The sequence below is a fragment of the Carex rostrata genome, chromosome 18, assembly GCF_964058835.1.
Source record: "Carex rostrata chromosome 18, lpCarRost1.2, whole genome shotgun sequence".
Lineage (NCBI taxonomy): Eukaryota > Viridiplantae > Streptophyta > Magnoliopsida > Poales > Cyperaceae > Carex > Carex rostrata.
The window spans coordinates 6,387,148-6,414,352 of NC_135935.1; the positions used below are offsets into that span (position 1 = coordinate 6,387,148).

The 27,205-nt window shown below is 35.9% G+C and overlaps 3 protein-coding genes across 3 annotated transcripts; all 3 read left to right on the forward strand.

Moving 5' to 3' along the window:
* Positions 1-258: 258 nt before the first annotated feature.
* Positions 259-3,964, forward strand: LOC144569520 (uncharacterized). Its single transcript, XM_078319903.1, has 5 exons — positions 259-735; positions 1,735-2,055; positions 2,371-2,916; positions 3,165-3,272; positions 3,674-3,964. The coding sequence occupies exons 1-4, from the start codon at positions 280-282 to the stop codon at positions 3,270-3,272; spliced, it is 1,431 nt and encodes a 476-aa protein (XP_078176029.1). The 5' UTR covers positions 259-279; the 3' UTR covers positions 3,674-3,964.
* Positions 3,965-6,936: 2,972 nt separating this feature from the next.
* On the forward strand, positions 6,937-7,882 carry LOC144569444 (uclacyanin 1-like). Its single transcript, XM_078319798.1, has 2 exons — positions 6,937-7,204; positions 7,350-7,882. The coding sequence occupies exons 1-2, from the start codon at positions 7,036-7,038 to the stop codon at positions 7,769-7,771; spliced, it is 591 nt and encodes a 196-aa protein (XP_078175924.1). The 5' UTR covers positions 6,937-7,035; the 3' UTR covers positions 7,772-7,882.
* Positions 7,883-13,888: 6,006 nt separating this feature from the next.
* On the forward strand, positions 13,889-15,258 carry LOC144569581 (basic blue protein-like). The gene is made up of 2 exons (XM_078320023.1): positions 13,889-14,112; positions 14,757-15,258. Exons 1-2 carry the CDS (start codon positions 13,944-13,946, stop codon positions 15,074-15,076), a joined length of 489 nt encoding a protein of 162 aa, XP_078176149.1. The 5' UTR covers positions 13,889-13,943; the 3' UTR covers positions 15,077-15,258.
* The last annotated feature ends 11,947 nt before the right edge of the window (positions 15,259-27,205 follow it).

Here is a 27,205-nt window from a genome sequence, read left to right on the forward strand (position 1 = left end):
ATTGTTTCTTTTTTCCTTCTCCAACGAGGGGTTGCTATATGCTAGTTTCTTTTCCAAAAGTGTTAAGAAATATACAACAGTTCACGATAGACTACTAAGTGTTATTCTAAAAATGAATCCAGGCAGAAGTTCACAAAGAAATTTTCAAGAAAACCTTGAATTAATTAAATCCATGTAATGGAGGTAACCTGTCCCTTGATCAGAATCCAAAAGCCCCTTCACCTCCATTAACTCCGACCCCACTTTCACTTACCATTCCCTTCCTCTCTCTCTCTCTCTATGGCAACTGGGACCCACCGTCCCCGCTTTCCCTTGCTCCTCCTGTCCCTCTCTTTCCTCTCCCTCTTTCTCCTCTACAACAACTTCCTTTCCCTTCCCCTCGTTACCTCCCCTCATCGCTACACCACAGATTCTTCTCACCGCAGCTCCACTTCCCTTCTTCCCTCCTCCCGCCCTTCCCTCTCCGCGCGCCACATTCTCTTCGGCATTGCCTCCAGCTCCCGCTCCATCACCCACCGCATTCCACTCATCTCCCTCTGGTGGGACCCATCTGTCAGACTCGTCGTCTTCGTCGATTCTCCTCCCCTCACCCTCAGCAAACTCCCCTTCCCCGTTCTGGAATCGGCTAATGCTTCTCACTTCCCGTACTCTTTCAGGAGAGGTCTACGGTCGGGAATACGCGTAGCTCGTATAGTGAAGGAGCTCATAGAGAGGCCTGATATCTCAAAAAAAGAGGTAATCTTTCTATTTTTGTTTCTAACCTTTGACAAAGGTTGCATTATGCACTTAAGTATTACGTAAGTGAACCGTAGCGCATTGAAACTTTGCCATTTTTGCACAATGATAACTATTGGAACTCATCTTACTCTGTTTTCAGTTCTTACAGTTACAGCTCATCCTCTTCTTCCTCTAGTTTGTATTTAATCCTTGTTGCATCATTAAAAGGTGAAAATAAAACTTAATAAACTTAACAAAACATTGAAAAGTATGACTACTTTTTACATGTGCACAACAGAGGATGTGATTATTTGCTTATGCCTCTGGAGAAAATGCCTAAGCTGTCATAATCTAGCCTTTCTAACTACATTAGTTTCCTCACAGAGGATTTGGTTATTTGCTTATGCCTCTAGAGGAAATGTCTAAGCTGTCATAATCTAGCCTTTCTAACTATATTAGTTTCCTCATGAGTGAGGCTTACCAAAAGGGGTTGATGAGTATAACTCCAAAATCTCTCAAAATGACTTCAAATGATGAATCCAAATAGTTGAAACCGAGCTACTTCACGAGTTATGTGTGTACATACAAAATTTTCAAATTCCAAATTCATTTAGTACAAAGTCAAATGGTAAGAAAAACGATGAAAAATGAATGTACTAAAATAAAAACGGTAAAAAAAAGCGGACTTTGTACTAGATGGAAAAATTAAAAAATTTCATGTAAACACATCACTCGTGAAGTAGATCGGTTTCAACGGTTTGGATATGTTATTTGAAGCCAATCTGAGAGATTTTGGAGTTATGCTCACCAACTCCTCTTTGTAAGCATAGCACGCACTAGCCCCACTCTATGTTCCTCTACCCTTATAATTTAGGACTCTGATTCCAGCCAATTAAAATAAATCCTTCTTGAATACATTCTTTTCTAAAATTGGCAACTTACATTTCAAATTGATTCTACAAAATCCACCTTGCACTCCACTTCCACTTCCATTTTTTATTCCTACTCCATTTTCAGGTGCGTTGGATCGTGCTAGGAGATGATGACACGGTATTCATCCTAACAAATCTTCTAGAGACCTTGGATAAGTATGATTGGCGTGAATGGCACTACATTGGCGGTCGGTCTGAAATGTGGGAGCAGAATAATGCACATGGTTTCAACATGGCATATGGCGGAGGTGGCATAGCAATCAGTCTACCCCTTGCCAAGGTTCTGGCCAGAAATATCGATTCTTGCATAGAAAGGTATCACTACTTGTTCGGCAGTGATGGGAGGATCTCAGCCTGCCTAGCTGAACTCGGTGTAGAGCTAACTCATGAACCTGGTTTCCATCAGGTACTGTTACTAAGTTTTACTGTTCAACTTCAAGCCGATATGCCAGTGAATGTCCAAGATGACACCATGGAGCCATGGTATCACCAATTTATGACCAAATTGGTTAAGTACAGCTACCATGTACTGCTCAAATACCAAAATTAACAGGCATGGATGTACCAGTCAGTCAGTTAAATACTTACTGGTCACTTATCAGCAATGACACTACTAGTCCAATATCAAAAGTTCATTTTACCACAGCCCACAACTAAACTACGCCAAAATATTATGTAGAAGTTTACCAAAATAATCTTCTGAAATTCTAATAATTTTCAGATAGACATGCATGGTGATATATCAGGTCTCCTCTCGTCCCACCCTCTCAACCCCTTGGTCTCTCTGCACCACTTTGACCAAGTGGACCCTATCTTCCCCTTCCTCAACCGCACTGCTTCTGTTGCCCACCTTATGACCTCCGTTAGGCGAGACCCACGACGGGCCCTGCAAAAGACAGTCTGCTACGACAGGGCTCGTGACCGTACTGTCTCAATTGCATGGGGATACTCTGTCTCCATCTTTGATGGAAACATGCTGTTGCTTGACCTTTTGTCAGTAGAGAAGACATTTTTCCCCTGGGTAAGGGGCTCAAATGGGGAAGAGGCTTACATGTTTAATACAAGAGGTTCTAGAAGAAGGGAGAAATGTAAGAGCCCTGCAACTTTTTTCTTGAAGAACGTTGTTTCCAGTGGAAGTGGGAATAAAACGAGAATCGTGAGCAGGTATAGTCGGTATATGCCGGGGTGGTGCTTGTGGACTGCCTCGATGAAGAACCTCAGGCTGATTAGTGTTAGGTCGCAGCGGCTGGAACAATTCAAGGGAAAGGTTTGTATCTACCATTCTATTGGACTATTTAATGTTTTGTGAAACTTTTTTATGTTACTATTAGTGAACTCTCTATAAACTATTTGGACAAAGCAAAAGAGGACATGGAATCACTCCATATTGTAATTGTACAGACTGTCTACAGTCACAGCTCATATCAACCTGTGATTTAAGCTATGATATTTAGTTGGAATTTATTAACTGATAAATTAACTAAATTATTGATTTCTTGTTTTTAAAAAATATAGCCGCTAAGGAGGCATTGTTGTGATGTATTACCATCCTCAACTGAATATAAGATGAAGGTAGATATTAGGGAATGCAAAGAAGGTGAATTGATCGCCATGCGCACATAGGTATGCTATTTTTTAACTATTTTTTCTTTCTCAAGTTTGCATTCTGATCAATCCGGTACCTCACAATATCATGCTACTGAGTCTGGTACCACTAAGATTCTAGTTTCAACAGGCAGCACTAGACATGTATAGGCTGGCTGCTGGTCGGGATCTTTTTTAACCCAATATTTTTATCAGCAATTTTAGTTTCTTGGCCAGTATGGGAGTTTGGTTGCATCAATATTGGTTAACTTGACTTCATCAAGGTCTGGAATGAAAACACAATAGAAACATAAGGCAATATACAGCCTAGTACTGTGCTGATAAGCGGCGGTACTGGTATTTTACAGTACTGGTTTTAGTCATTTCCTTTTGGAAGATCATGATTTATGATATATGAACCTATTTTATCTTACATGCAGGAACTTTTTGTAACCAAAAACCAATCTGGTTTCAAAAACTGGACCAACCCAACAATCAAGACCATAGTACTAAGAAAATTATCCACACAGTTATAGAAAAGCAAGCAAAGTATCCTCTTCCTTTTTTCCTTCTTTCTTATTATACCAACACATTCCTTAAAAGTTTTTTTTTTCTTTTAACAGAAAATTTATACTTCTTTTGTAAAGATAAAAATGACATACAACAAAGCACAGATTTCAGCTGTTACTCTTTTGTTTCTATTGATTTGTTAGTTCTTTCCCGGGAACAAAGGTCTCCAACAATTTTTCCCTTTATATTATTATCCTTCTTTTATTAGGATTTTTTTTGTTGTTGTTGTAAACGTTGATTATAGCTTTAAATACAGGACCATAACAACTTTTTGTCTAGATTTTCTTCATAATCTTATAAGATAACAGTCTTGCACCAAATTTGTTATGTAATATATAGTAAACTATATAATGGTCATTAGACAAAGGTATGATACTATCAAGGTTATGGAAGGGTAAGGTTGTTTTGGTTTTTCTCGGGCCGGAATCAAATAATTGTTCTTCAGCTCACAAGGCCCGTGGGCTAATTGATAAATATGGGCCGATAACATTTCAATGTGGGCCTAATCAATAAATAAGATACGCGAAGATCAGACTTCACTAAATGGAGTTTGTGATTGAACGACTCGCTACAAAGGCTACTATAAAGAAGCAGCTGTGAAAAATAGAGCTGGATTTATTCAATTTTCTAATGGGTACCTCCAGTCGTCACGCGCAAAAAGATACAAAAGTCATAAATTAGAAGCTTCTAAAACAGCAAAAGTTTTTTTTTGAGAATAACCCGTAGGTATAAAACAGCAAAAGTTAGTTGACTTGGACCTAACTGAAAAGTACAACTTGATGTTACACTCCACGAACAGTCGAACAATATGAATTGCCTTGCCGGATTCAATTGAGTCCAAGTCAATTAGCATTGATACGTCATCAATTATCTAAGCATCATGCCATGTCAGCACCAAGATATTGTTCGAGTGCCAAAGAAGCATCAAGTCATTGTCTCGATATCATTATCTAAAAAGTTTTTTTTTTTGCCATAATTGCCCGTAGGCATCATCTAATAAATAGTTTTACGTGCTAATGGAAGGAAGGTTTTCATAGAATCAAAGACTACTTCAATTGACTCTAAAAAAAAAAAAGTGACTAGTTCAATTCAGGTTGATTGAACCAACCGCAACTCTAACACCTTGTTTGGATGGAGAGAAGAGGAAGGGAGGGAATGAAAATAAAAGAAGATTTTCTGTCGAATTATTTTTTGTTGAGAAAATTATGTCGGAGGTGAAAGGTTTAACATTGTATTATTGTAATTAATAGAATTGAGTTTCCTCCCAATTTGAGGTGTAATGAATGAAAAACAATTTTGTTGCAAATATTTTGAAAAAAATAACAAAAATGTCAAACTCTATATCTTACTTATATAATTCTCACATAAGTTTTTTGTCACAATTCTACAATAACTACTGAATTTCTCATTAACATTTTAAATTTTAATCAACCAAACAATAAATAAGACAAAAATGAAAATTAAATTTATTTAACCTCATTAATTATTCAAACACGAAGAAGTTAAATATATTAATCTTCCTTTCAATTTCATTTCATTCTATTCTTCACCTCCCCTTCCTCTACTCTCTATCCAAATAGGTTGTAAAGAAATAAAATTTCAGAAAATTTTCATAAACCTAATTTAATGAAGTACAAAGAGTAATTGATTAGATATCAAATTTGGCCCCTCTTTTAAATTTCGGAGGCATTATTAATAAACGACAACTTTTTTTGTCATCATAGCCGTTGGACGAATGAAGAAAAAATAGGTCGGAATCATTAAATTAATTTCTTGTAGGATGATCAAAACTAATTTATAATTCTAAAATCCAACTATTAATATATGAACTATATGATTTTATATGATGCATAAAAAATGATAAAATTCATCAAACAACTGTGGATATTTGTAACGATATTTGATGGAATATCATTATATCAATAATATCTAAAATTACATGAAACTTGATACAAAGTTAATTTAAGTCCAACAATACGCTCTATTAATTTTTTTTTTCAAAATTTAAAAATTAATTAAAAACTATATTGCAATATATCTGTTGCGCGCTCCGTAGCCTAATTAAACACGCAAGTGTTTATACTTTGTATAAAACAAGTGATTGTTGAGAACTTTGTATAAAGGTTACCAATTAAGTTAACAAATTAATTACAATCAATTGCAATGCAATCCCTGCAGTCTTACAAAAGAAAAAAGAAAAGAAATAACAAATAAAAAAATTAAAAATTTGATTTTTCAATATACATGATTAAAAATTTTGAAATTATAAAAATAGCTGAGCACCCCTAAATTATACATAGATCCTGTAGACATCGGATCTTATATTTAGATTATTGTGATGATTTCAAATTGTCGAGTTAATCTTCTCTTTCCAACTCAAAAAGTTCCCTAAATTAATCAGAACAAATCACGACCATAAATACTCATACATAATATATATTTTAAAATGTCTTACAGTGACTGTCAGATTTGAATAGTCATATATAACATTTCAACTTTTCTTGAAAGCTCAATTAGCTAATTATAGCTAAATACAAATTATAATTTTGCATTTATATATTCTTAGTAAAATATTAGAGAGAAATAGACAATATATTAAATTATCTAGTTAATCTAGTCTTAATTTATTCACTTACAAGTTACAATATATAGGCACAAAATTTTCTAGATGTTAACTAATGTAAGAACCCTTTTTGTCATTTGTAAAATAAGGGATGACTTTTCTGTAATTACAAATAACAAAGGAGCTTGGAGTATTTACAATAATTATTATTACTGTCAATATTTGCGATTGCTTTACATTTTAGATTGAAATGTTCTCATTTCGAATCCGACCCATTCTTACGGTCAACACTAGTTGGTGGGGAAAGCAACAGTTCTTCCAACTTCCATGCATGCATGAAAAAAAATAACAATATCAAGTGAAGCAAATCTGTTCACATTCATGTTTCCTTGTTATGTCAAAGCCAATTTGGTATGGTCAATTTCCCAGCCGCCTTGTTGGATTCCACATATCCAACCACTACCCACACCTATTTCCATTTCAATTTACCATGACCTATTCGGCTATTCCCATGCAATGCAATGATATGCAATATAAATACAACATCAAACTCTGCTTCAAAGTACACAGCCAGTTGGTCTAATTACTAGTTAGCATTTATCCTTTAAGACCAAAACAATCAACTCCTCTGCTTGCCCCTTCCTTTCCAATTAATTGAAAATCTTTACAATGATGAAAATGGCGAAAATTTTGCTGGCATTTATGGCACTGGTGGCAATCGCCGACCTAGCGATGGCTGCAAGCTACACGGTCGGTTCGCCAAGTGGCTCGTGGGACCTACAAACCAACTTGACACAGTGGGCTGAATCTAACACATTCAAAGTTGGCGATGTTCTCAGTAAGTTATTTTTGCATTTTTAAATTTGAATCCTTTTTTTTATATATGCCCCTAATTGCTAATTATCCACAATTGCTGAAAGTTTTAATGTAATAGTTATATCTAAACATAGCTTCATGAACTAACGGCTACATTTTTTGTTCAGCCTTCACCTACAGCTCATCGCAACACGACGTGCTCGAGGTGACACAAGCAAACTTCGACTCGTGCACCGCCTCCAACCCGATCGCCACGCATAATGATGGCAACACCATGGTTACTCTCTCTGCAGTGGGGACCAGATACTTCATTTGCGGAATTACCGGTCACTGTTCAGGAGGCATGAAAGTACAAATCAACGCAGTCTCCGGATCCACCCCTTCACCGGCACCAACTTCTGGTGGGCCCACCTCTTCACCGGCACCACCTTCTGGTGGGGCCACACCGCCATCCTCTGTCCCTTCCACACCTGGTTCGAACTCTCCCACCACATCTCCAGCTGGCGGCTCCACCCCAGACTCAGCCGCCTCCAGTGTCACGGTTGGCGCCGGGCTGGTATTTGGGTTGGCTGCACTGTTGGCATTTTAAAATAACACTTATATGTCAGTATTGATTTTTTTTTTATAGCTTTTTTGATTGGATGATTTATTATTTGATGTGTATGTGGAATAAAAGAGTCGTGGTTATTCATTTACTATACTTTCCTGTGTCTTCATTCTGTATTCAATTCTTTCTTTTTTTCACGTGCCGTGCCATATATTTTTTTTCATTCCGAAACAAGTTTGAAAAGCGGTTGTGTATAGTTAAATTATATAATAAGTAGGGTAAGGCTAAGGTTTTTTTTTTTTTTTTGAAGAAGAAGAAATGCAGAGGTCGATGCTTCTATATTTCATTTATTAAAATGACACCAGTGGTGTCCAGTATTACAAATAAAAGGTTTCAAAGGAAAATGTCAAAGTAAATAAAACATAATGGAAAAAGGAATAAGAAAATTAAATTTAAATGACAGTCTATTGTTGCGGCACTTGCTGCTGCACTTGTTGTTGCTGTCTGAACCACGCATCAAATTCTTGTATGATCTGTGCAAAAATCTGCCTTGTTGTCTGATTTTGTTGTCTAAAAACTCTAGCACACCTTTCTCTCCATAGCACAAAACAAATTGTGATTTGCACTTGTCTAAGAATGAGATCTGGTTCTTTTGTCAACACCCATTTAAATTTCCCTCTTTCAAAGGCTGCACCCTGTGGTAGTGTATTAATCTCGGGCAGGGCACGGGCGGGCCAGGTATACCCGGGCAGGGGCACAGGTATGGCGGGTATACGGATATCTCGGGTATTTTTTTCAAAAACCGTGCCCTACCCGTCCTATACCCGTGCCCGCAGTACCCTTGAGGGGTAGGGCGGTCCGGGTAGGTCTGTTTTTTTTTCCGTTTTTTTTTCTGTTTTTTTTTCCTGTTATTTTTTTTTCTGTTTTTGTTATGTTTTTTTTTTACTTTAAAACAATAAAATATAAATATAAATATAAATAAAAAAACAGAAATTAAAAAACAGAAATTAAAACAGAAATTGAAACAGAATTTTAAAAACAGAAATTACAAAACAGAAATTAAAAACAGAATTTTAAAAACAAAAATAAAAACATAATTTTAAAAACATAAATTGAAAAACATAAATTAAAACACAGAAATTAAAAAATAGAAACTAAAAACAGAAATAAAAACAGAATTTTAAAAACAGAAATAAAAACAGTATTTTAAAAACAGAAATTAAAAAACAGAAATAAAAACAGAATTTTAAAAACAGAAATTAAAAAACAGAATTTTAAAAACAGAAATTAAATTGAATTTGGGGGGAAATTTGAATTTGGGGTTTGAATTATTGGGTCGGGTATAAGGGTACGGGCACGGGTAAGGGTAGACGGGTAGACGGGTACCCGGGTAGGGTAAAGTCGGGTACGGGTAAGGTCGGGTACGGGTATGGTCGGGTAGGGTATGGTCGCGTATGGTTCCAAAAAACCCCGTCCTGTCCGGTTTTTGCCCCTACCCGCGTACCCGTGTACCCGACCCATACCCGGGCTCGGGCACGGGTACCCCCGGGCAGCGGGCACGGGCGGGCAGGGTAGGGTATACCAGACCCGGGTATTATTAATACACTACCCTGTGGTATGGTTGTTCTAATCTGCCTCAAGGTTTGTCTCACCTGTATCGCAATTGTACAATTTCCAAATAAATGTTGAACGGATTCAGATTGGCTTCTACACATATAACACATATTTGCCATTTGTCATCCTTTTGCCATGAGATTGTCAATAGTGAGAATTTTATTTCTCATTAATAACCAAGTAAATACCATTACTCTCATCGGTAAGGCTAAGGTGCTATGGGTTGCATAGAGACCTACGGTGCTACGGCTCAATATTTGAGTTTTCAAAATTCAAACGGTCGATCCGAACCGTTCATCTTGTTCTCCATATTAATATGTGTTTGGAGACCAAATTTTACATTTTTTGAAAATTTTTACTATTTTTTTAGATAGATAGAAAATCAGTTGATCTAAAAAATTATGTACCATTCAGATATTTAATTTTCTACCTATCTAAAAAAATAGTAAATTTTTTTTTAAAAAAATGTAAAATTTGGTCTCCAAACACATTAATATGGAGAACAAGATGAACTGTTCGAATCGACCGTTTAGATTTTGAAAACTCAAATATTAAGCTGTAACACCGTAGGTCTCTATGCAACCCATAGCACCTTAGCCTTACCCTAATAAGTAATAATAATAATTTATTTGAAAACAACAGTAATCAAGACATAGTTTGTCAAAACAAATAGAAATTAGTATATTGATATGTTTGTCGGGTCGGAATTGTCTTGTGATTCATTAATTGAATGGTTTGAAAGTAATTACAAAATTAATATAGTATCATCGACATTTAATTGTTAAGCGAACAATTTTTAAATTACATCAAATAAAATTATATAAAAAAAGTTATTAATATAATGAACACATCTATTTTTAACGGTCTGGATTTTGCTATTGAAATAACGCATGAGATCGGTCAATTCCATCTCATTCTTTGTTAGTTAGATGTGCTTCAGAAACAGTGCGCCGAGAGAAAGGGGAAGGAAGGTGATCAGCGCGTCGTTCACCTTCGAACAGTGTTTCATACATTCCGATTTGAAAGTAACAAATTTTAGCGAAATACACAGCATCATCACCTTCGAACAGTGGCAGTTTCCTTCCTCTCTCCTCCGCTACCTCTTTGCTTCCCCACTTTTGAAGCAGGTGATGGAGTCCGAACTGATTACGGTATGATCGTTCTTCTCCTCCGCTCTCTTTCCCTTCCTTTAACGAAGGTCTTTTTCCCTTCTTATAGAGCACAGCCTTAAAATACATTTAAAAAATATGCATGAAAGAAGGTTTCACCGTTTCACTCAACAAATTAATATGATAATGATAGCTTAAGACAATTTTTTGGTAAGAAATCCATTCCATTAATTTGGAAATGTTGATTTCATGCTTCTCCATCAAAAATGCAAAAGTCATGGAAAGAAAGAAAATCACACTCAAAATTAGGTTGGTCATTTGAAAGATTAGTAGCCTCTTTTCAACATATCTAGGTAATACACGCAATGACTTCGAACAGGGGTCAGCGGTTATCTTAGCGGCTGTCACTGTCAATGAATCGTCTAAGCGGTGTAAATGTGTAATTATCGCCATAGAAAAGCCCCTTAGGTGTTAATAGGCCCAAAATTACAAGTGGTAATTAAATTGTGCATGGAAGGTGCGGCCTTTATCATATCTAATATTCATCCACGCTACGGCGGAGCGGAGAGCGGCGGGTCGGATCTCGGATGTCAACTCAGAACTAATTAGTAAATTAGTCATTTCAAGAATTAATATGAGATTTGCAATGAGTAAATCAGTCGTTTCAAGATTAATATTCTTACTTTCAAGTAGAGCAGATCCTCTCTCAATGAATGCGGTTAATTAAACCTCATTTATTTTCAAAATTTGTGTACTTTTGATTCAATTTTACTATATAATTTAAAATAAATGTTATGAATACTATAAAATTGATCTCCATACTTTTAGTAAAAGATTTATATGCTCGATTCCTATATGAAACTCTCGAAATTTGATATCCATAACTTGAAAATCTATCTCCGCTCTGCTTTTAATAAGTACTACCGTTGAACATGAGTTAGTATAGAATGTATTTGGAGATCAATTTTACATTTGTTTATAAGATTAACTATTTTGAATGATAGATATAAAATCACTATTTTTCATGTTCCATATTTTAAGAACAGTTGAATTTCTATTAAATTTAAAATAATAAAAAATTAAAATATATAAAATGTTGGGTTAGTCTATTGGTACACCAGAATTTACACCATTAGAACTTGAAATCCGTATCACCTCAGGTATTTGAGATGCAAATGGTGAATCTGAACCATTCATTCACTTGGCACGAATCTTAAAGCAGATTCCCTACAGCCTTAACAGCTACTGAATTGAGTTTGACTTGAATAAAATTAAGTGGGAGTTCTTTACGGTTGACTAACTGGTTGGGAAGCAACAATTCTTCTACCTGACAATAATAAAATATGAAATTAAGCAAATCTGTTCACATTATTAATATAGCTCCACGTACAGCACTACAGCGTGATATATTGGTCATCGACATGCCGCATGTTTTCATTATATTATAATTATAAAACCTTAATTTTTAATGCAAACTGACGTCAGCGATGATCTGCCTCACGATTTACCATCGACGGCTGAAATTGCTTCCACCTTACGTCACCTGATGTCACTTCATTTTATGCGGAAATCAATTTGAGTGGGGCTATCGCTGCGGCATTAAAAGAAAAAAAAACAAAGGGGGTACAAATCAAACCGCCTCCTCTTGAGAGAGGCTATCGGTGCGACAGAACAAAAAAAAAAAAAAAATGAAGCTGCTTCTTTAATGTATCTCTAATAGTAATTGCTTATGAATTGCTTATGCTGATATGTCAATTATTTTTGTAATTATTGGGTTGTATGGCTATTGCTTATGAGTTGGTCAAATATTTAATTCTTATTAATCAACTATTTAATTCTCAATTATTTGATTGATTGTACCAATGTAGGAGTAGATTACTTAATTTCTAAAATTCTTACAGTACCGCGGAATTACTACAGTAGCCGCGTTTTTAGGTTTCGTTTTTTTTCAGCTCCGATACCATAAAGAAATAGAAAATATGTCTAAAATGAATTGTATTTTTATTTCTTATTTCCTTCATGCCTTATAGGCGTTACATCTTACCAACGAGTCCTTACAATTCACTATAAATCACTTCTTACTAAAACGACCCTGTAATTTCTCAATAATGCAATAAACATAAATCTCAACAACTGTCATACTAAATTTTTATATTATTTAGATTATTTGTTGACGATATTTTGGCAAATATACTGTGAGTTAGATAATTTTGCATTATTTTGATAATTTCATATTATGGGAATGTACTATGATACCCATGTAAGTTCCTTTCCTTATTTCACTGGAAAACATACAAAAATACATGCATTTCGAATTTGCATATCTAGCCCTCTGAGAAATTAGATATCCTTTATAAGTTGGGTCTTACTTTAGCGCCGGTACCCCTTTCCACTTCTTAATTTAACAACGAAACAATGACATATTGATATCATCCACCTTAAGATCATTCAATTTAGTTTTCTAACAAAGTTTGATGGTAACCCTATCGGTTGGATTTTTCGAATAAATTTGAGAACCTTTAATTTGCAAGGTAATATGGATTTGTTGTGTATTTCTCCAAACAGCTCTTTGTTTTCATATTTTCTAAGCAAATATTAAATTGAAATAACAACTGCTGGGTGCTTTCCATCACTGCAATATAACTGAATTAATTGGTAAATCTTTTTTTCTCCTGTCTGTTACTCTGTTATTTCAGGTGCAGTAGCTGCAATACAGGCTGCAGTGGTATAATCCACAAAGTTTCAGACATAAATGGGTTAAATTGCATGAGAACTTCATACTATAGTAAATTTGGCTAAATTTCTTGTAGTTTAACACTGTTGGCACAATTTCATAAACAGTGTATCTTCCTCTTATTTTCCTTTTGATTGTCATATCCCTAATAGTTATGAAGACGGATTCAATATAAGAAATTTCAAACTGTATCCTTACTGTCATTTTCTGTTTGAGAAGTGTTGAGTGAATCTTTTCCATCCTCAATATTTTAACATCCATTTGACGCATAGATTAAATCATTGCACATATTCATTACCATATACTCCAACAAATTAACATGATGTGAGAAAATTTTGCGGCGTAGCCGCAATTATGGAACTAGTGCTATATCAATTTAATAAGGAGAATCGATCAAAGCCATTTTGGTCAATTTATGGAACTAGTGCTATATCAATTTAATAAGGAGAATCGATCAAAACCATTTTGGTCAATTTATGGAACTAGTGCTATATCAATTTAATAAGGAGAATCGATCAAAGCCATTTTGGTCAATTTCACAGCCGCCACTTGGTGATTATCTGAAGGACATATCCAACAAGGCAACAACTTGTTACACCTGGCCATTTTCATTTAACATGTCTCATGACCTCTATATATATTCTCAGCACCGCCTATGCAATACAATGCAATATATACGCAACATCAAACTCTGCTCCAAAGCGCATACCCATTTAGTCTAAGGAATCGAATCTGCTTGCTCCTTCCTAAATTTACAATGACGAAAATGGCGAAAATTTTGCTGGCAGTTGCAGCGGTGGTGGCGATTGTCGAGTTGGCGATGGCTACAAACTACACGGTCGGTGCGCCAAGTGGCTCATGGAACCTACAAACCAACTTGACACAGTGGGCTGAATCTAACACATTCAAAGTTGGCGATGTTCTCAGTAAATTATTTAATTTCCTCTACAATTTAATTTCAAAGTTTTATTCTGTACATAATAACTCTTGAGATACACCTTTCAAACTTGGATCTTTGTTTTTCTAATTACCCACAATTGCGGAAAGCTTTCAATTAAAGTGTCACGGAATAATTAATTCCCATGAGGGGTGGATTCAGGATTTTCATCGGAAACAAGAAAATATCGAATCGGGTTTAAACTCATTAACAAATTAGGTACTTAATAAAAAAAAATGCTTTAACTTATACTTTCCAATACGCTTACTTGTAATTTTTGATTCTCTAACCTATAATTCTAGTTACCAATCTAATTAAAAAAATGTATTTTTATTTTAATCCTAAATTAATCCGAATTACAAATTAAACATCCAGAGAGGAGCAAAAATATTTTCAGGAGAGAACAAAGTTGATCAGAACATTCCAATAACTACTAAAATTCAAAAATATAATTAAGAAGATATGTAACACCACACGAGGATCATATTACCAATGAAAACGGTTCTTCTGCTTTAGACAAAACTTTGGTAATAGTTTAGTTGAAAATATATTCTTAAATTTTAATGAAATATATAGTTGTATCAAAACATAGTTTCATGAAATTAACGGCTACACAATATATATTTTGTTCAGCTTTCAGCTACAGCCCATCGGAACACGACGTGCTTGAGGTGACGCCAGAGAACTTCAACTCGTGCAACACCTCCAACCCGATCTCCACACACACTGATGGCAACACCATCGTCAATCTCACTGGAGGTGACACTAGTGGAGTAATTGACCTGACGAGCAGATACTTCATTTGCGGGTTTACCGGCCATTGCTCAGCCGGTCAGAAAGTACAAATCGACTTGGTTTTTCTGGTGCCGCCCTCTCCCCCAGACTCGGCCGCCACCAGTGTCACAGCTGGTGCCGGGCTTGTATTTGGATTGGCTGCTCTTTTGGCATTTTAAAATGAGACTTGCATATTGACAGTGTATATATACTATTGATTTTTCTTTTCTTTTCATCTTTCTCTACTTATTGTTGTAGGATAGCTTGATCCTTGTTTTTTTATATACTTTTTTTTTATTGGATCTCATGTACATTATTTGTTAGATGTATTTGGAATAAAAGAGGCGTGGTTATTCATTTATATATATTCCTGTGTCTTCATATGTGTCTGTATTTAATGGAGGATTGGGGAAATTAAAATTTAAAATGCATAATGTATGGCCGGAACTTGAACTCAAGTTTTCACCATAACAAACTACAATTCTAATTACTAGACTACAACTACACGTGTGATAATTTATGAGGAAGACTGAATTATATAAAAATTTAAAAAAAGTAAAGATTTGATTAAGTTTCAGTATACATAATTAAAAAATTTAAAATTATAAAAATAGCTAAACACTCCTGAACTATACATAGATCCGCTCATGTAGACATCGGATCTTAACTGTCGAGTTAATCTTCTCTTTCCAACTCTAAAAGTTCCCAAAATTAATCAGAACAAATCACGACCGTTAATTAAAGATCTAACGTGAAAAGCACTTCGGCCCAATTAGGCATGAGTAAATCGCTCATAACTCGCTCATTAAAAGCTCGCCTAAACTCGCTTATTTACTTAATGAGCGAGCATGAGCATGACCCAACTCGCTCATAACTCGCTCATTAAGCATTTGCCACATCTAATCCTTGCCACATTTAATCCTATGTAATTATGTGTAACATTAACCTTACTTCATTAAGATTGATAAATAGTAAGCATAGTTTCATATTTGATCATGTGTAATATAGTGAGGACAATGTAACATTTAATCGTGCGTAATATACTAATATTCATAGTTTCATATTCATTTTTTTTTTGTAAATCGGCAGAACCAAAACCTCCGCCTAAATCCCAAAACAAGTAATAGTCATAACAACTCGCTCATTTGAATGAATTATGACAATTTGTTGGATTTTGTTATGATGACTTTTAACAAATTTTGTTATGCGTGGGCACACTATATAATTTTGTTATGAGTCATAAGTCATAACTCGTGAGCCGCTCATAACTCGCTCATTAAAAGCTCGCTCATTTACAACTCGCTCATTTATCCGCTCATTTAAACTCGCTCATTTACTTAATGAGCGAGCATGAGCATACCCTAACTCGCTCATGCTCGCTCATTAATCACCCCTAGGCCCAATGGAACACCATAAATAGTCATATATAATTTTTTTTTTAAATGTCTATATTCTTAGTAAAAGATTAGAGAGAAATAGACAATATATTAAATTATCTAGTTAATCTTTAGTCTTAATTTATTCACTTACAATATATAGGCACAAAATTTTCTAGATGTTAACTAATGTAAGAACCTTTTTGTCATTTGTAAAATAAGGGATGACTTTTCTGTAATTACAAAGAACAAAGGAGATTGTAGCATTTACAATAATTATTAGGAAAAAAAATTCAGTGTACCCATACAAACTTTCAGCCGAAATTTTTAAATATACCATACCAAAAAATAAATAAACCAAACAACAACGTTTTCTTAAAAATTCGAATTTTGACACGGCCGCATCTCCTAGATGCGGCCACTTTTCTGCGGGCCGCATCTAGGAGATGGGGCCCATGTTTTTTTCTTTCCTTCTTGTGCGGCAGTTCAATCTGAACGAAAAAAAGAGCTGATTGCATCTAGGGGATGTGACCGTGATCTAGGGGATGCGGCCCGCAAAAAGGTGGCCACACCTAGGGGATTTGGCCGTGTCAAAATTTGAATTTTTCAAAAAACGTGGTTGTTTGATTTTTTTTTTTCGAATGTGGTATTTTTAAAAATTACGGAACTTTCAGAATAGCCAATATTTCCATCAAAACGCTATAATATCCAACATCTCCATCAAAACTTAACATTTTTTCTTCTATCCCCTTTTATTAATTTAACTTTCTATTTTGTTAATTTAAAAATAAAATTAACAAATATACCCTCTCTTATTTCTTCATTCCTTCTTATTTCTGTGCCGAGATATTTGAAAATTCGCTGCTAAACTTCATTTATCATTTCCTGGCATGGAAGAAGAAGAAATAAGAGAAGGATATATTTGTCATTTTTATTTTTAAATAATTAAATAAAAATTAAATTAATAAAAGGGAATAAAATAAAGGATGTTAAATTTTGATGGGATATTAGATATTATAGTGTTTTGATGAAATATTAGCTATTTTAAAAGTTTGCATGGATCCACTGAAATTTTTTCCAAATTATTATTACTGTCAATTGTAAGCTCATGTGATAATTTAGACATATTGCTAATTTCGCAATCCTCCACATCAATGCAAATAAAATTATAGTTATCAGGTCGATATTTGCGATTGCTTTACATTTTAGATTGAAATGTTCTCATTTCGAATCCGACCCATTCTTACGGTCAACATTAGTTGGTGGGGAAGCAACAATTCTTCTAACTTGCATGCATGAAAAAAATAACAATATAATATGAAGTGAAGCAAATCTGTTCACATTCTTGATTCTTCATATAACTCCGCGTGATTGGTGATCGAAATGCGGCATGTTTGCTTGTTATATCAATTTAGAAAAGAGAACATGTCAAAGCCATTTTGGTATAGTCAATTTCCTCCAGCCACCTTGTTGGCTTCCACATATATTCCAACTACTCCCCACACCTATTTCCATTTCAATTTACCATGACCTATTCCCATGCAATGCAATGCAATGATATGCAATATAAATACAACATCAAACTCTGCTTCAAAGTACACAGCCAGTTGGTCTAATTACTAATTACCAAAATAATCAACTCCTCTGCTTGCCCCTTCCTTTCCAATTAATTAAAAATCTTTACAATGATGAAAATGGCGAAAATTTTGCTGGCATTTATGGCAGTGGTGGCAATCGCCGACCTAGCGATGGCTGCAAGCTACACGGTCGGTTCGCCAAGTGGCTCGTGGGACCTACAAACCAACTTGACACAGTGGGCTGAATCTAACACATTCAAAGTTGGCGATGTTTTCAGTAAGTTATTTTTCCATTTTTAAATTTGAATCCTTTTTTTTATATATGCCCCTAATTGCTAATTATCCACAGTTGCTGAAAGCTTTAATGTAATAGTTATATCTAAACATAGCTTCATGAACTAACGGCTACATTTTTTGTTCAGCCTTCACCTACAGCTCATCGCAACACGACGTGCTCGAGGTGACACAAGGAAACTTCGACTCGTGCACCGCCTCCAACCCGATCGCCACGCATAATGATGGCAACACCACGGTTACTCTCTCTGCAGTGGGGACCAGATACTTCATTTGCGGAATTACCGGTCACTGTTCAGGAGGCATGAAAGTACAAATCAACGCAGTCTCCGGATCCACCCCTTCACCGGCACCAACTTCTGGTGGGCCCACCTCTTCACCGGCACCACCTTCTGGTGGGGCCACACCGCCATCCTCTGTCCCTTCCACACCTGGTTCGAACTCTCCCGCCACATCTCCACCTGGCGGCTCCACCCCAGACTCAGCCGCCTCCAGTGTCACGGTTGGCGCCGGGCTGGTATTTGGGTTGGCTGCACTTTTGGCATTTTAAAATAACACTTATATGGCAGTATTGATTTTTTTTTTTTTCCTTTTTGATTGGATGATTTATATACATGATTTATTTGATGTTTATGTGGAATAAAAGAAGCGTGGTTATTCATTTACTATACATTCCTGATCCTGTGTCTTCATTCTGTATTCATTTTTTTTTTGTTGAGAAAACTGTGAACGACTTATGCACAAGCTTCTATTCGATTTAAATTAGGGAAAGTGATTTAAACTAAATCAATCAGTCGTAAAAGTTTCGGCTGAAGATTTTAACATATATAGTTTTCACTTCATGCAGCACATGAACTATAGAATTAAAACAACGATGCATCTGGTTCTTGCGCTGCATGAAGCTAAAACTGATCTGTTAAAATCTTTTACCAAAGTTTCTTGAGGTAGTTGTCAATTGTCATAGCTTAACTCTAGCTACGTGTCAGTGTCATCTTGTTTTAATGGTACAGTAGGATCTACCAAATTTTGAATTTCATTTAAGAAAAGAGAGCTAGCTGGGTTAGACTTAGAGCAGGTCCGTTTCGAAGCAGCCTCACACATTGTTAAATTGTCAAATTACTAGTACACACTAGTTAATTAATTGTGTCGAAAAAAAAAATTAAGAACAAATGTTGAACCAAATTTCCCGCGTTAAAACCCCATAATTAGTAGTTAATTATCAGTGTGACTGGATCCGGTAAATCTCCATGACCTATATATTCAAACTGAAAAGAAATTCACGTGTTATTTTGGCAAGCATAATTTTGACAACATTAATATCAAGGTTCTAAATAGCGATTATCGATCGCATCATCACGGAAAGGCTAAATAAAAAGTTATCGCGAATAGCGTAACTATAACGAAAGCTATCCTATATAACGTTTTTCTTTTAATTATATTTTATATTTTTACTAATGATCAATATTATCTAAAGTCTTATATAGTAATAAATAACACAAAATTGATTAAGAAATTATAATGAGTAATTTTATAAAATATCATTCTTTCAAAAACCATCAAACAAAATACTCCTTAAAAATAATTGTCAAAATGCCCTTGTGGGCCCCAGTTTTCCTCTATCTCCCCCCTCCCTCATCCTCCTTCCGAGTTACCATTTTCTATTTTTCCTTTCTCCTTTCTTAACTATTTTTCATGACTTCTATTGTTTTATATATGACTCCCAGCTTTTTATTTTCTTACTGCATGCAACAATATTATACTTTGGTGAGGTAGACGCATCACTCGTAAGGTAGACGGATTCCAACGATTCGGATTCATCATTTGAAACCGATTTGATGAGTTTTGGAGTTAAGCTCACCAAACACCCTAGTTCTACTCTTATCCTATAATAGAAACTAGCAGGCCATTTTATTAGTTTTGATAACATGTAATTTTATAAATAAATTTATTGGTTACATACAACAATTTTGTTATTATATGATATGGGTCAACATGCCATTTTGTTAGTTTGATAAACATGTATTGACGTGATTTTTAGTAGAATTTCAGTAAGTGTCATTCAACTGTGAATTTTTTTTTTTGCGAGCACAAGTTATGGCTATTAAACAAGTACAATTTTGAATATATGATCTAATTGGGACCTTACGAGATATGCAATAAAATGAAATAATAAATTGAGATGATGCACTTATCTGTGTGTAAGTGCTCTTGGTGAGATACTGAGATGATCCTAGATGATATGTGTATCGGTATAGTAATGCAGTGATATAAACCAAGGTTCTAAATAGCGTTTATAGCGGTATAGTGGGGAGATAAAAAAAAAAAAGCTTTAATGAATAGCGCAGCTATAGCGGAAGTTATCATAAATAGCGTTTTCTTATTTCAAAAATTATATTTTATATTTCTACTAATAGTAAACATGTATCATCGAGAAAAAAAAATACCAAATTGATTAAGAAGTTATAATATTCATATTGAAGTTCAATTTCTCACGGACAAGGTTCCTAGGCATTGTTTTAATTTTTCATTTTTGGAAAACCCAACAATAATGCATAATACAAAATTTAATTGATATAACGGTATAGCCCGCACATGTTCCATTATATTGATATAGTTTGATAAAGTAAAAAAAAAAACTCATCTGGACATTAACGCCCATTAAAATTGCAAAATCATAAGTCCATGTAGCATGCTATAGCGGCTGTAGCTTAGCTTTCTAGGTCCAAAACCGCTATAACTGCGCTATAGCTAGCTATTTAGAAGCTTGATATAAACTGATATGGAATAATAAAGAGTTATGATCAACACAAACTGCTATGATCAAATCATTATCCATATTCTGTTTTTTTTTTTTTTTACTTCAACACTTTCCTGATTGCCATAATCAAATTTTGAATCATCATATGTTTTTCCTAAATTTTAAAAATGAATTGTCTTTATCATTTTCAAAACAAAAAAATCACATCCAGAGCTCGAAACTTTGTTAGATTTTTAAAGTCCATTGTTTTCATATATAAATTTTGAATCATCAACAAAAAAGTGTGACTATGAGGATTAAATATGAATTTAAAGTTCTTTTTTTTGTGGGATTGACTTTTGACTATATAATTAAATTTTGCATCTAGGAAACATTGTATTTTTGGGCACAATCTAACACAATTTTGTATTACTGTGAAACTTATGAAAACGGTGAAGAGAAAAAATGAGAAACAAAACAGAAGGGTGTATCTGGGAAGGAAGAAGAGGGAGGGGGGACGAGAGATGTAACGCTTCTGAATTCGGGTATATTTTAAATTTAGAATCCAATTTGAATCAAAATAAAAATAAGAATAATATATATAGTTCAGAAAATAAATAGCAAAACGTTTTATTAATTTACATGAAAGTTATATCTAAATTCTGCATATAAATTTTAATTATGCATTTCTTAGCCCAATTAGTAAGCCCAAATTAGAAATATGCAATCCTAAGTTTAGCCCACATCCAATAATATAACCAACCAAAGTCTCTCCTCTCTTCTCATTCCCAATTGTTTCTTTTTCAATTATTCCTGTAAGTCTTTCTCTTTCTCTTTCTCTCTTCTTGGCCGCCCCCCCCCCATCTCTTTTTGGATGCCGCCGGCCCTCCCTCTCTCTTGTTCTCCCTTGTGCCACCGCCCCCCTTCTCTCCCTTGGCTGCTGACCCGCTGACCCGAGCCCCACCCTTGGCCGCTGACCCGAGCAACCCCAAGGCCGCCAGCCCCCTGGCCGAACCCCTCCCTCTCTCTCTTCTTCCCCTTGCCGCTGCCGCCGGCCACTACCCTAGCCGGACCCCTGCTGGCCGAACCATAGCCCTAGACCCGAACCCAAACCCTAGACCCGAACCCATTAACCCTAGACCCGAACCCATTAACCCTAGACCCGAAACCCATTAACCCTAGAGTGTGATCCTATGAACCAAAATTTTCTTCAGGGGGCAAGCCCCCTAAGACCCCTGTAAGGGGTCTTAGGGGTAAGGAAACCAAAACCTAAATCCAATAACCCAATATCCGAACCGAACCCCTTCCCTCTTTAAAGTCAATCAAATTAGTACGAGGATCAAGGTTAATACCAATTTAATAATACCAAATTGAATTGTGGGGGAAACTGAATTGAGGGTTTTAATTATGTATAAATTCTTTGGATTTAAAAAGAAATAAGAAGTTAATTAAGCGTTTAAAACTTAGGAGCAAACCGCGTGAAATTAGGAGACGCTGAGAATACGCGAGATCCTGACAACCGCTCAAACGAAGGCACTGAAAATACAGGTGCGGGTTCCTGGTCTTTTTACAAATAATACAAAAAATGCATGGATTGAGGTAAGTAGTCCTTTTTCTTAATCTGGTGGATAAACTGCATGTTGTGAATGTCGAACAATCGTTTGAATTTGTGTAGAATTGCATGATAGGAACTCTTGATGCATGAAATTGAATTGATAGGAATTGAATTGTGAATTTGAGAATGGGGAACTTGAATGAATCGTTTTAAATTGGGACCGTCCGTGTGAGGCGGCTCTGCATGTGTTTTTGAAAAGCGGGTTGTCCATGTGTGGCAGCCCAGTGTGTGAACAGGATAGAACAGAACAGAACAGAACAGAACAGAACGGGTCGCCAAATTCGCGGCGGTTCGCCGGATGGGTCCCCGAAATGGCCCATCTAGAGTGTGATAATCGGGTCGTCCTTGCGTGGCAATTCGCCGGGTTTTCATGTACGGGCATGGATTCCCAGAGTGTGGAATTTTAAAACCTTTTGAAATGAGTTAAAAAGGGGCGGGAATAAAAACTGGTTATTTTAAAGTGATTTGCATATCCGAATTGATAGGGACATGGGGAAAAATTCAAAAACCTTCTTTTTATGTTATTTGGGGAATTAAATGCATTGATTTGTAAAAGCACCGGGCTGGAACTAAATCCCGCACTGAGAGTTAGTTCGATCTCTCACCGTACCACCTGTTATGTGGGTTCCAGGAAACGAAGAAGAAAGCATGGAGGAAGGCCGCGGGTGAGGAAATTAGCGGAAGTTGTTAAGATAGCCACTTTCTGTTTATTTTATATTTGTATGAACAATATATTGTGTGGACATGGCAGTGACTGTTTGACTAGCCATGTCTGACATATTGTCCCTTTTCTGTTTGTTTGTGAACTCCATTTATTTTTAAATAAAGTGGCTTGTTGAATGTTTTTATTGATGATGTATGTGATGTGCTTAACGCCTAGCGCATAAATGCGCGGCGGGTTGTCCGGGGGTGTGACAAGAGAAAAATTGAGGCCCACAATGGTATTTTGACAAGTATTTTTGAGGGGTATTTTGTTTAATAATTTTTGAAAGAATGGCATTTTATAAAATTTTCCAATTAGAATATTTATATTGAACCAGTACAAAGTCCAAATTACTATTTTTCTAATAATATCATAAACTATCTACCTTTTTATATTCAAAATAACCTAACCATCATGACATAAACTATATATCATTTTCTATTTTTAAAAAAAAAATAAGCATCATGGTATAAACTATCTATCATTTTCTATTTAAAAACAAAAACAATCCGGATCTTGAAAAAATTGATCCTTAAAAAAAGTTTCAGTTTGGACCTTTAAATAAAAATCTATGTAGCATAGCGTGCGCTATAGCGTGTAGCGCAAATAGTGGACTATTATTACTACTATAGCGATCGTAGCTGAAATAGCACACTTTTATTTCATAGCTTCGCGTTTAAAGTCCGGAACGCTATAGCGCCACTATTGTGTATCTATAGCGCGCTATTTAGAACATTGATTAATACTGATTTTTCAAAATAAAATAAAATTTCCAATATAATTGTTGGACATATAGATATATGAGGAGGGATCCAATTACACCATTTTTTGGTGACACCAAATTACACTCTATATTTTCAAAGTTCAAATGGTCGATCCAAACCGTTCAACGTGATGGATATGTTAAAATATGCTTGCAGATCAAATTTTATATATTTTTTTGAATTTTTTTACTATTTATTAAGATGGGTACAAAAATTCAATGGTCTGAATATAACGATTTTGTTAAATACTTAATAAATAGTAAAAAAATTCCAGAAAAGATAAATTTTGATCTACAAGCACATTTTAATATATACATTATGTTCAACGGTTTGGATTGACTATTTTTACTTTAAAAACTTTGAAAATCGAGAGTGTAATTCGGTGTCAAAAAAAAAATGTAACTAGATCCCTCCTCTAGGTATATATCGTCTAAAAAATCAAATTTCATACAACTTAAATATTATATAAAAATACATCAAACATTATTAATTTCAAAATGTCGAATTTCTAAACCAAGTCAAAACATCAATCTTTGAATCAATCATTTATTATTATAAAATTTAATAAATATAAATCAAGGTATGAGTATGAGGTATATCTAATTTAATGGGTAGAACTAGGGTGCTCTTAAGTTTACCAAGTAACTTTGTAAAATTTTCTTTTTTTTTAAAATGCTTAGTAGAAGCTATCAAATTTGAAAAATAGATGTAATTAGTACAACAGTCCCCATGGGGCGGCCCATAGCACAAGTGAGGCGCCAGCCCCCAGGGCGCCTCATGTGTGTGTGTGTGTGTTTTTTTTTTTTTTTTAGAGAAATCTTAGTATTTTGATTTGAATAATTTTGTGAAAAAAGTTTAGGGTTTATGTATATGTGTATGTGTATGTCAAAAAATAAAATATTATGTGTATGGCTACCGGAAGCATTTCGGCCGAGGTGCTTCCGGGGTTATATTTTAGTGTGTATCAAACAACAAATCTAAACCGTTAGATGTTCAATCTATTATAAAATATGCTTGGAGACCAAATTTTACATTTTTTAGAATTTTTTTACTATTTATTAAGATGGTTTGAAAATCGCCGTTTTTATTAAAATTCTGCACCATTAAAGCTTATATTCAACATAATGCGCGCCAATGTAATACAGCAGTCCCATAGTTTATCTGCCCCTACCACGACGTCTCAATAAACCTAACAAACGACTAGTTGTACTGGTATGAGCTGCAGGTGCGGCATTACTTGTAGAGGCTTGGCAACTAGATGATTGGCTCGGAGAAGGGGGGGTTGTGTTCTACCAGTTGCTTCAGCAACAACTCTAGCATTTTCTCTTTCGTTGTGCGCGTTTATGGCATCTGAAAATAAGAATACAATTCAGTTAGTAATATAATAAAATCATAAATGAATTTCGTACAATGCTACATACCTGTCGTGCGCCTGTCAGAAACAGAACAGCGAGCCCGATTTCCCGACGGTCGCCTACCACCCATCTCGTCCATGGTCATTACAATACGCTTGTGTCTCCTCCTCCCCTTTCTTATCCATCCTTCTGAAGGGAGTATTCTATCACCGACATATGCAGGCCACTCGTGCTGATCGAGATAAGAATGGAAAGATCCACCCCAAGTGGAAGCAAGGTAATCGATACGGTACATGTCAGCAACATAGTGATCCTCGCAGTAGTTCCTCACTCAGCATACCGCCATCACGTGACTGCAGGGTATGTGACTTAGTTGGGGTCCCTGGCATGTACAGGTTATCGCCCTGGCATCTCCGAATTTAACCACGTACTTGCAAGCCCTCTTGACAAACGCCATAGTCCCATCTGGTTTACGGCTAGTAGGAACGTACTCATTTGGATTTTTCACTTCGAATTTTGTTCCATCATTACCCATCGGGATAACGGTCATAGTTGCACCTTTGTCCCTGTGTCGTCTTAGTTTCTCCTCCACCCTTGTTGAAAATGACTGGTTCATCCTTATTAATTCTGCGGCCTTAGCACGCCGTTCCTGAAACCAGGCATTTAACTTGTAGAATGTGTCCTCTACAATTGCAGCCACAGGCAACATCCGGCTCTGCTTGAATACTGCATTCAGCGACTCGGACCCGTTGGTTGTCATAATTCCCCAACGCCAACCTCCATCACGGGATTGATATATTTTCTCGTATGCTGGATCTTCGTTGACATCTCGGGGATTATTTTTGCCCACCTTCATTAGGTAGAGATTTTCCTTTGGCATGTACTACACAAAAAATAAGGAAATAGAATAATGTAAGTAAACAATTGTACTAAAAAATCGTTTTCTTAAAGTACAATAGTATATCTAAACAATTGAAATACATGTACCTTTGCAAAACTGCTAGTCATCTCTACCACCCTTCTCGGTTTTTTCTTTCTGCAATTCCATCTAAATGTATCAGTAACCCACTTGTCACCCCCGGTTGCCTTGGAAAGGTTCTCCGCAACGTGTTGCATGCACAACCTGTGCACACACTGGCCAGTACGGGTTGACCAACCGTAATCTTCACGATCAAAAACATATTTTATTCCTTTGTGCTGGTCTGATATCACACAGAAAAACTTCCCTTCCCCAATCACCCGTCTTCTTAAAAACTGTATAAAGAATCCCCAGTTCTCGCCGTCCTCTTTATGAACAATTGCAAACGCCAAAGGCAACAGCTGGTTCTCAGCATCATATGCGCATGCTATCAGTAGCCTCCCCTCGTAACGGCCAGACATGAAGCATGCATCAATGCTGATAACGGGTCTGATGTATGGCACAGCCTGGATACAAGCACCGAAAGCCCATGCTATGCCCTTGAATTGTTGAGCTCCCTCTATTAGTACTTCGTCTTTATCAAAAAAAGGGCCATGCCATCGCTCATATACGGTGCCGACATTTGTACTTGCCATGGCCTGGAGCAATGGTGCCAGATAGCCATACGAATCCTTCCAACTACCGAATATCCTGCAGATAGCAAGTTCACGACCTCTCCACAGCCTGTTGTATTTTGGGATTACATATTTGTATTTGTGTCTGACGGTCATAGCCACCGCCTTGATGCTCATCGATGGATCCAACTTAATGTCCTCCTCAATTGCATCGGCAATTAGTGATGTCGTCAGCTGCGCATGGTCTGTCCTTGTGGACGCAGACTTGCATGTATGAGGTGGTTCACACTTCTTAATCATCCATGCTTCCCCTGAACCCACAGGGGTTGCAAAAAGGCGGAACTCGCAGCGCGG

What these genes read in the sequence shown, in the direction of transcription:
- LOC144569520 (XM_078319903.1), top strand. Translation starts at nt 280, where the DNA reads ATGGCAACTGGGACCCACCGTCCCCGCTTTCCCTTGCTCCTCCTGTCC. An exon ending in ATGAACCTGGTTTCCATCAG is followed by an intron (nt 2,056 to 2,370) that starts GTACTGTTACTA and finishes AATAATTTTCAG; the next exon opens with ATAGACATGCATGGTGATAT. An exon ending in TGGAACAATTCAAGGGAAAG is followed by an intron (nt 2,917 to 3,164) that starts GTTTGTATCTAC and finishes TAAAAAATATAG; the next exon opens with CCGCTAAGGAGGCATTGTTG.
- LOC144569444 (XM_078319798.1), top strand. Translation starts at nt 7,036, where the DNA reads ATGATGAAAATGGCGAAAATTTTGCTGGCATTTATGGCACTGGTGGCA. An exon ending in CAAAGTTGGCGATGTTCTCA is followed by an intron (nt 7,205 to 7,349) that starts GTAAGTTATTTT and finishes TTTTTTGTTCAG; the next exon opens with CCTTCACCTACAGCTCATCG.
- LOC144569581 (XM_078320023.1), top strand. Translation starts at nt 13,944, where the DNA reads ATGACGAAAATGGCGAAAATTTTGCTGGCAGTTGCAGCGGTGGTGGCG. An exon ending in CAAAGTTGGCGATGTTCTCA is followed by an intron (nt 14,113 to 14,756) that starts GTAAATTATTTA and finishes TATTTTGTTCAG; the next exon opens with CTTTCAGCTACAGCCCATCG.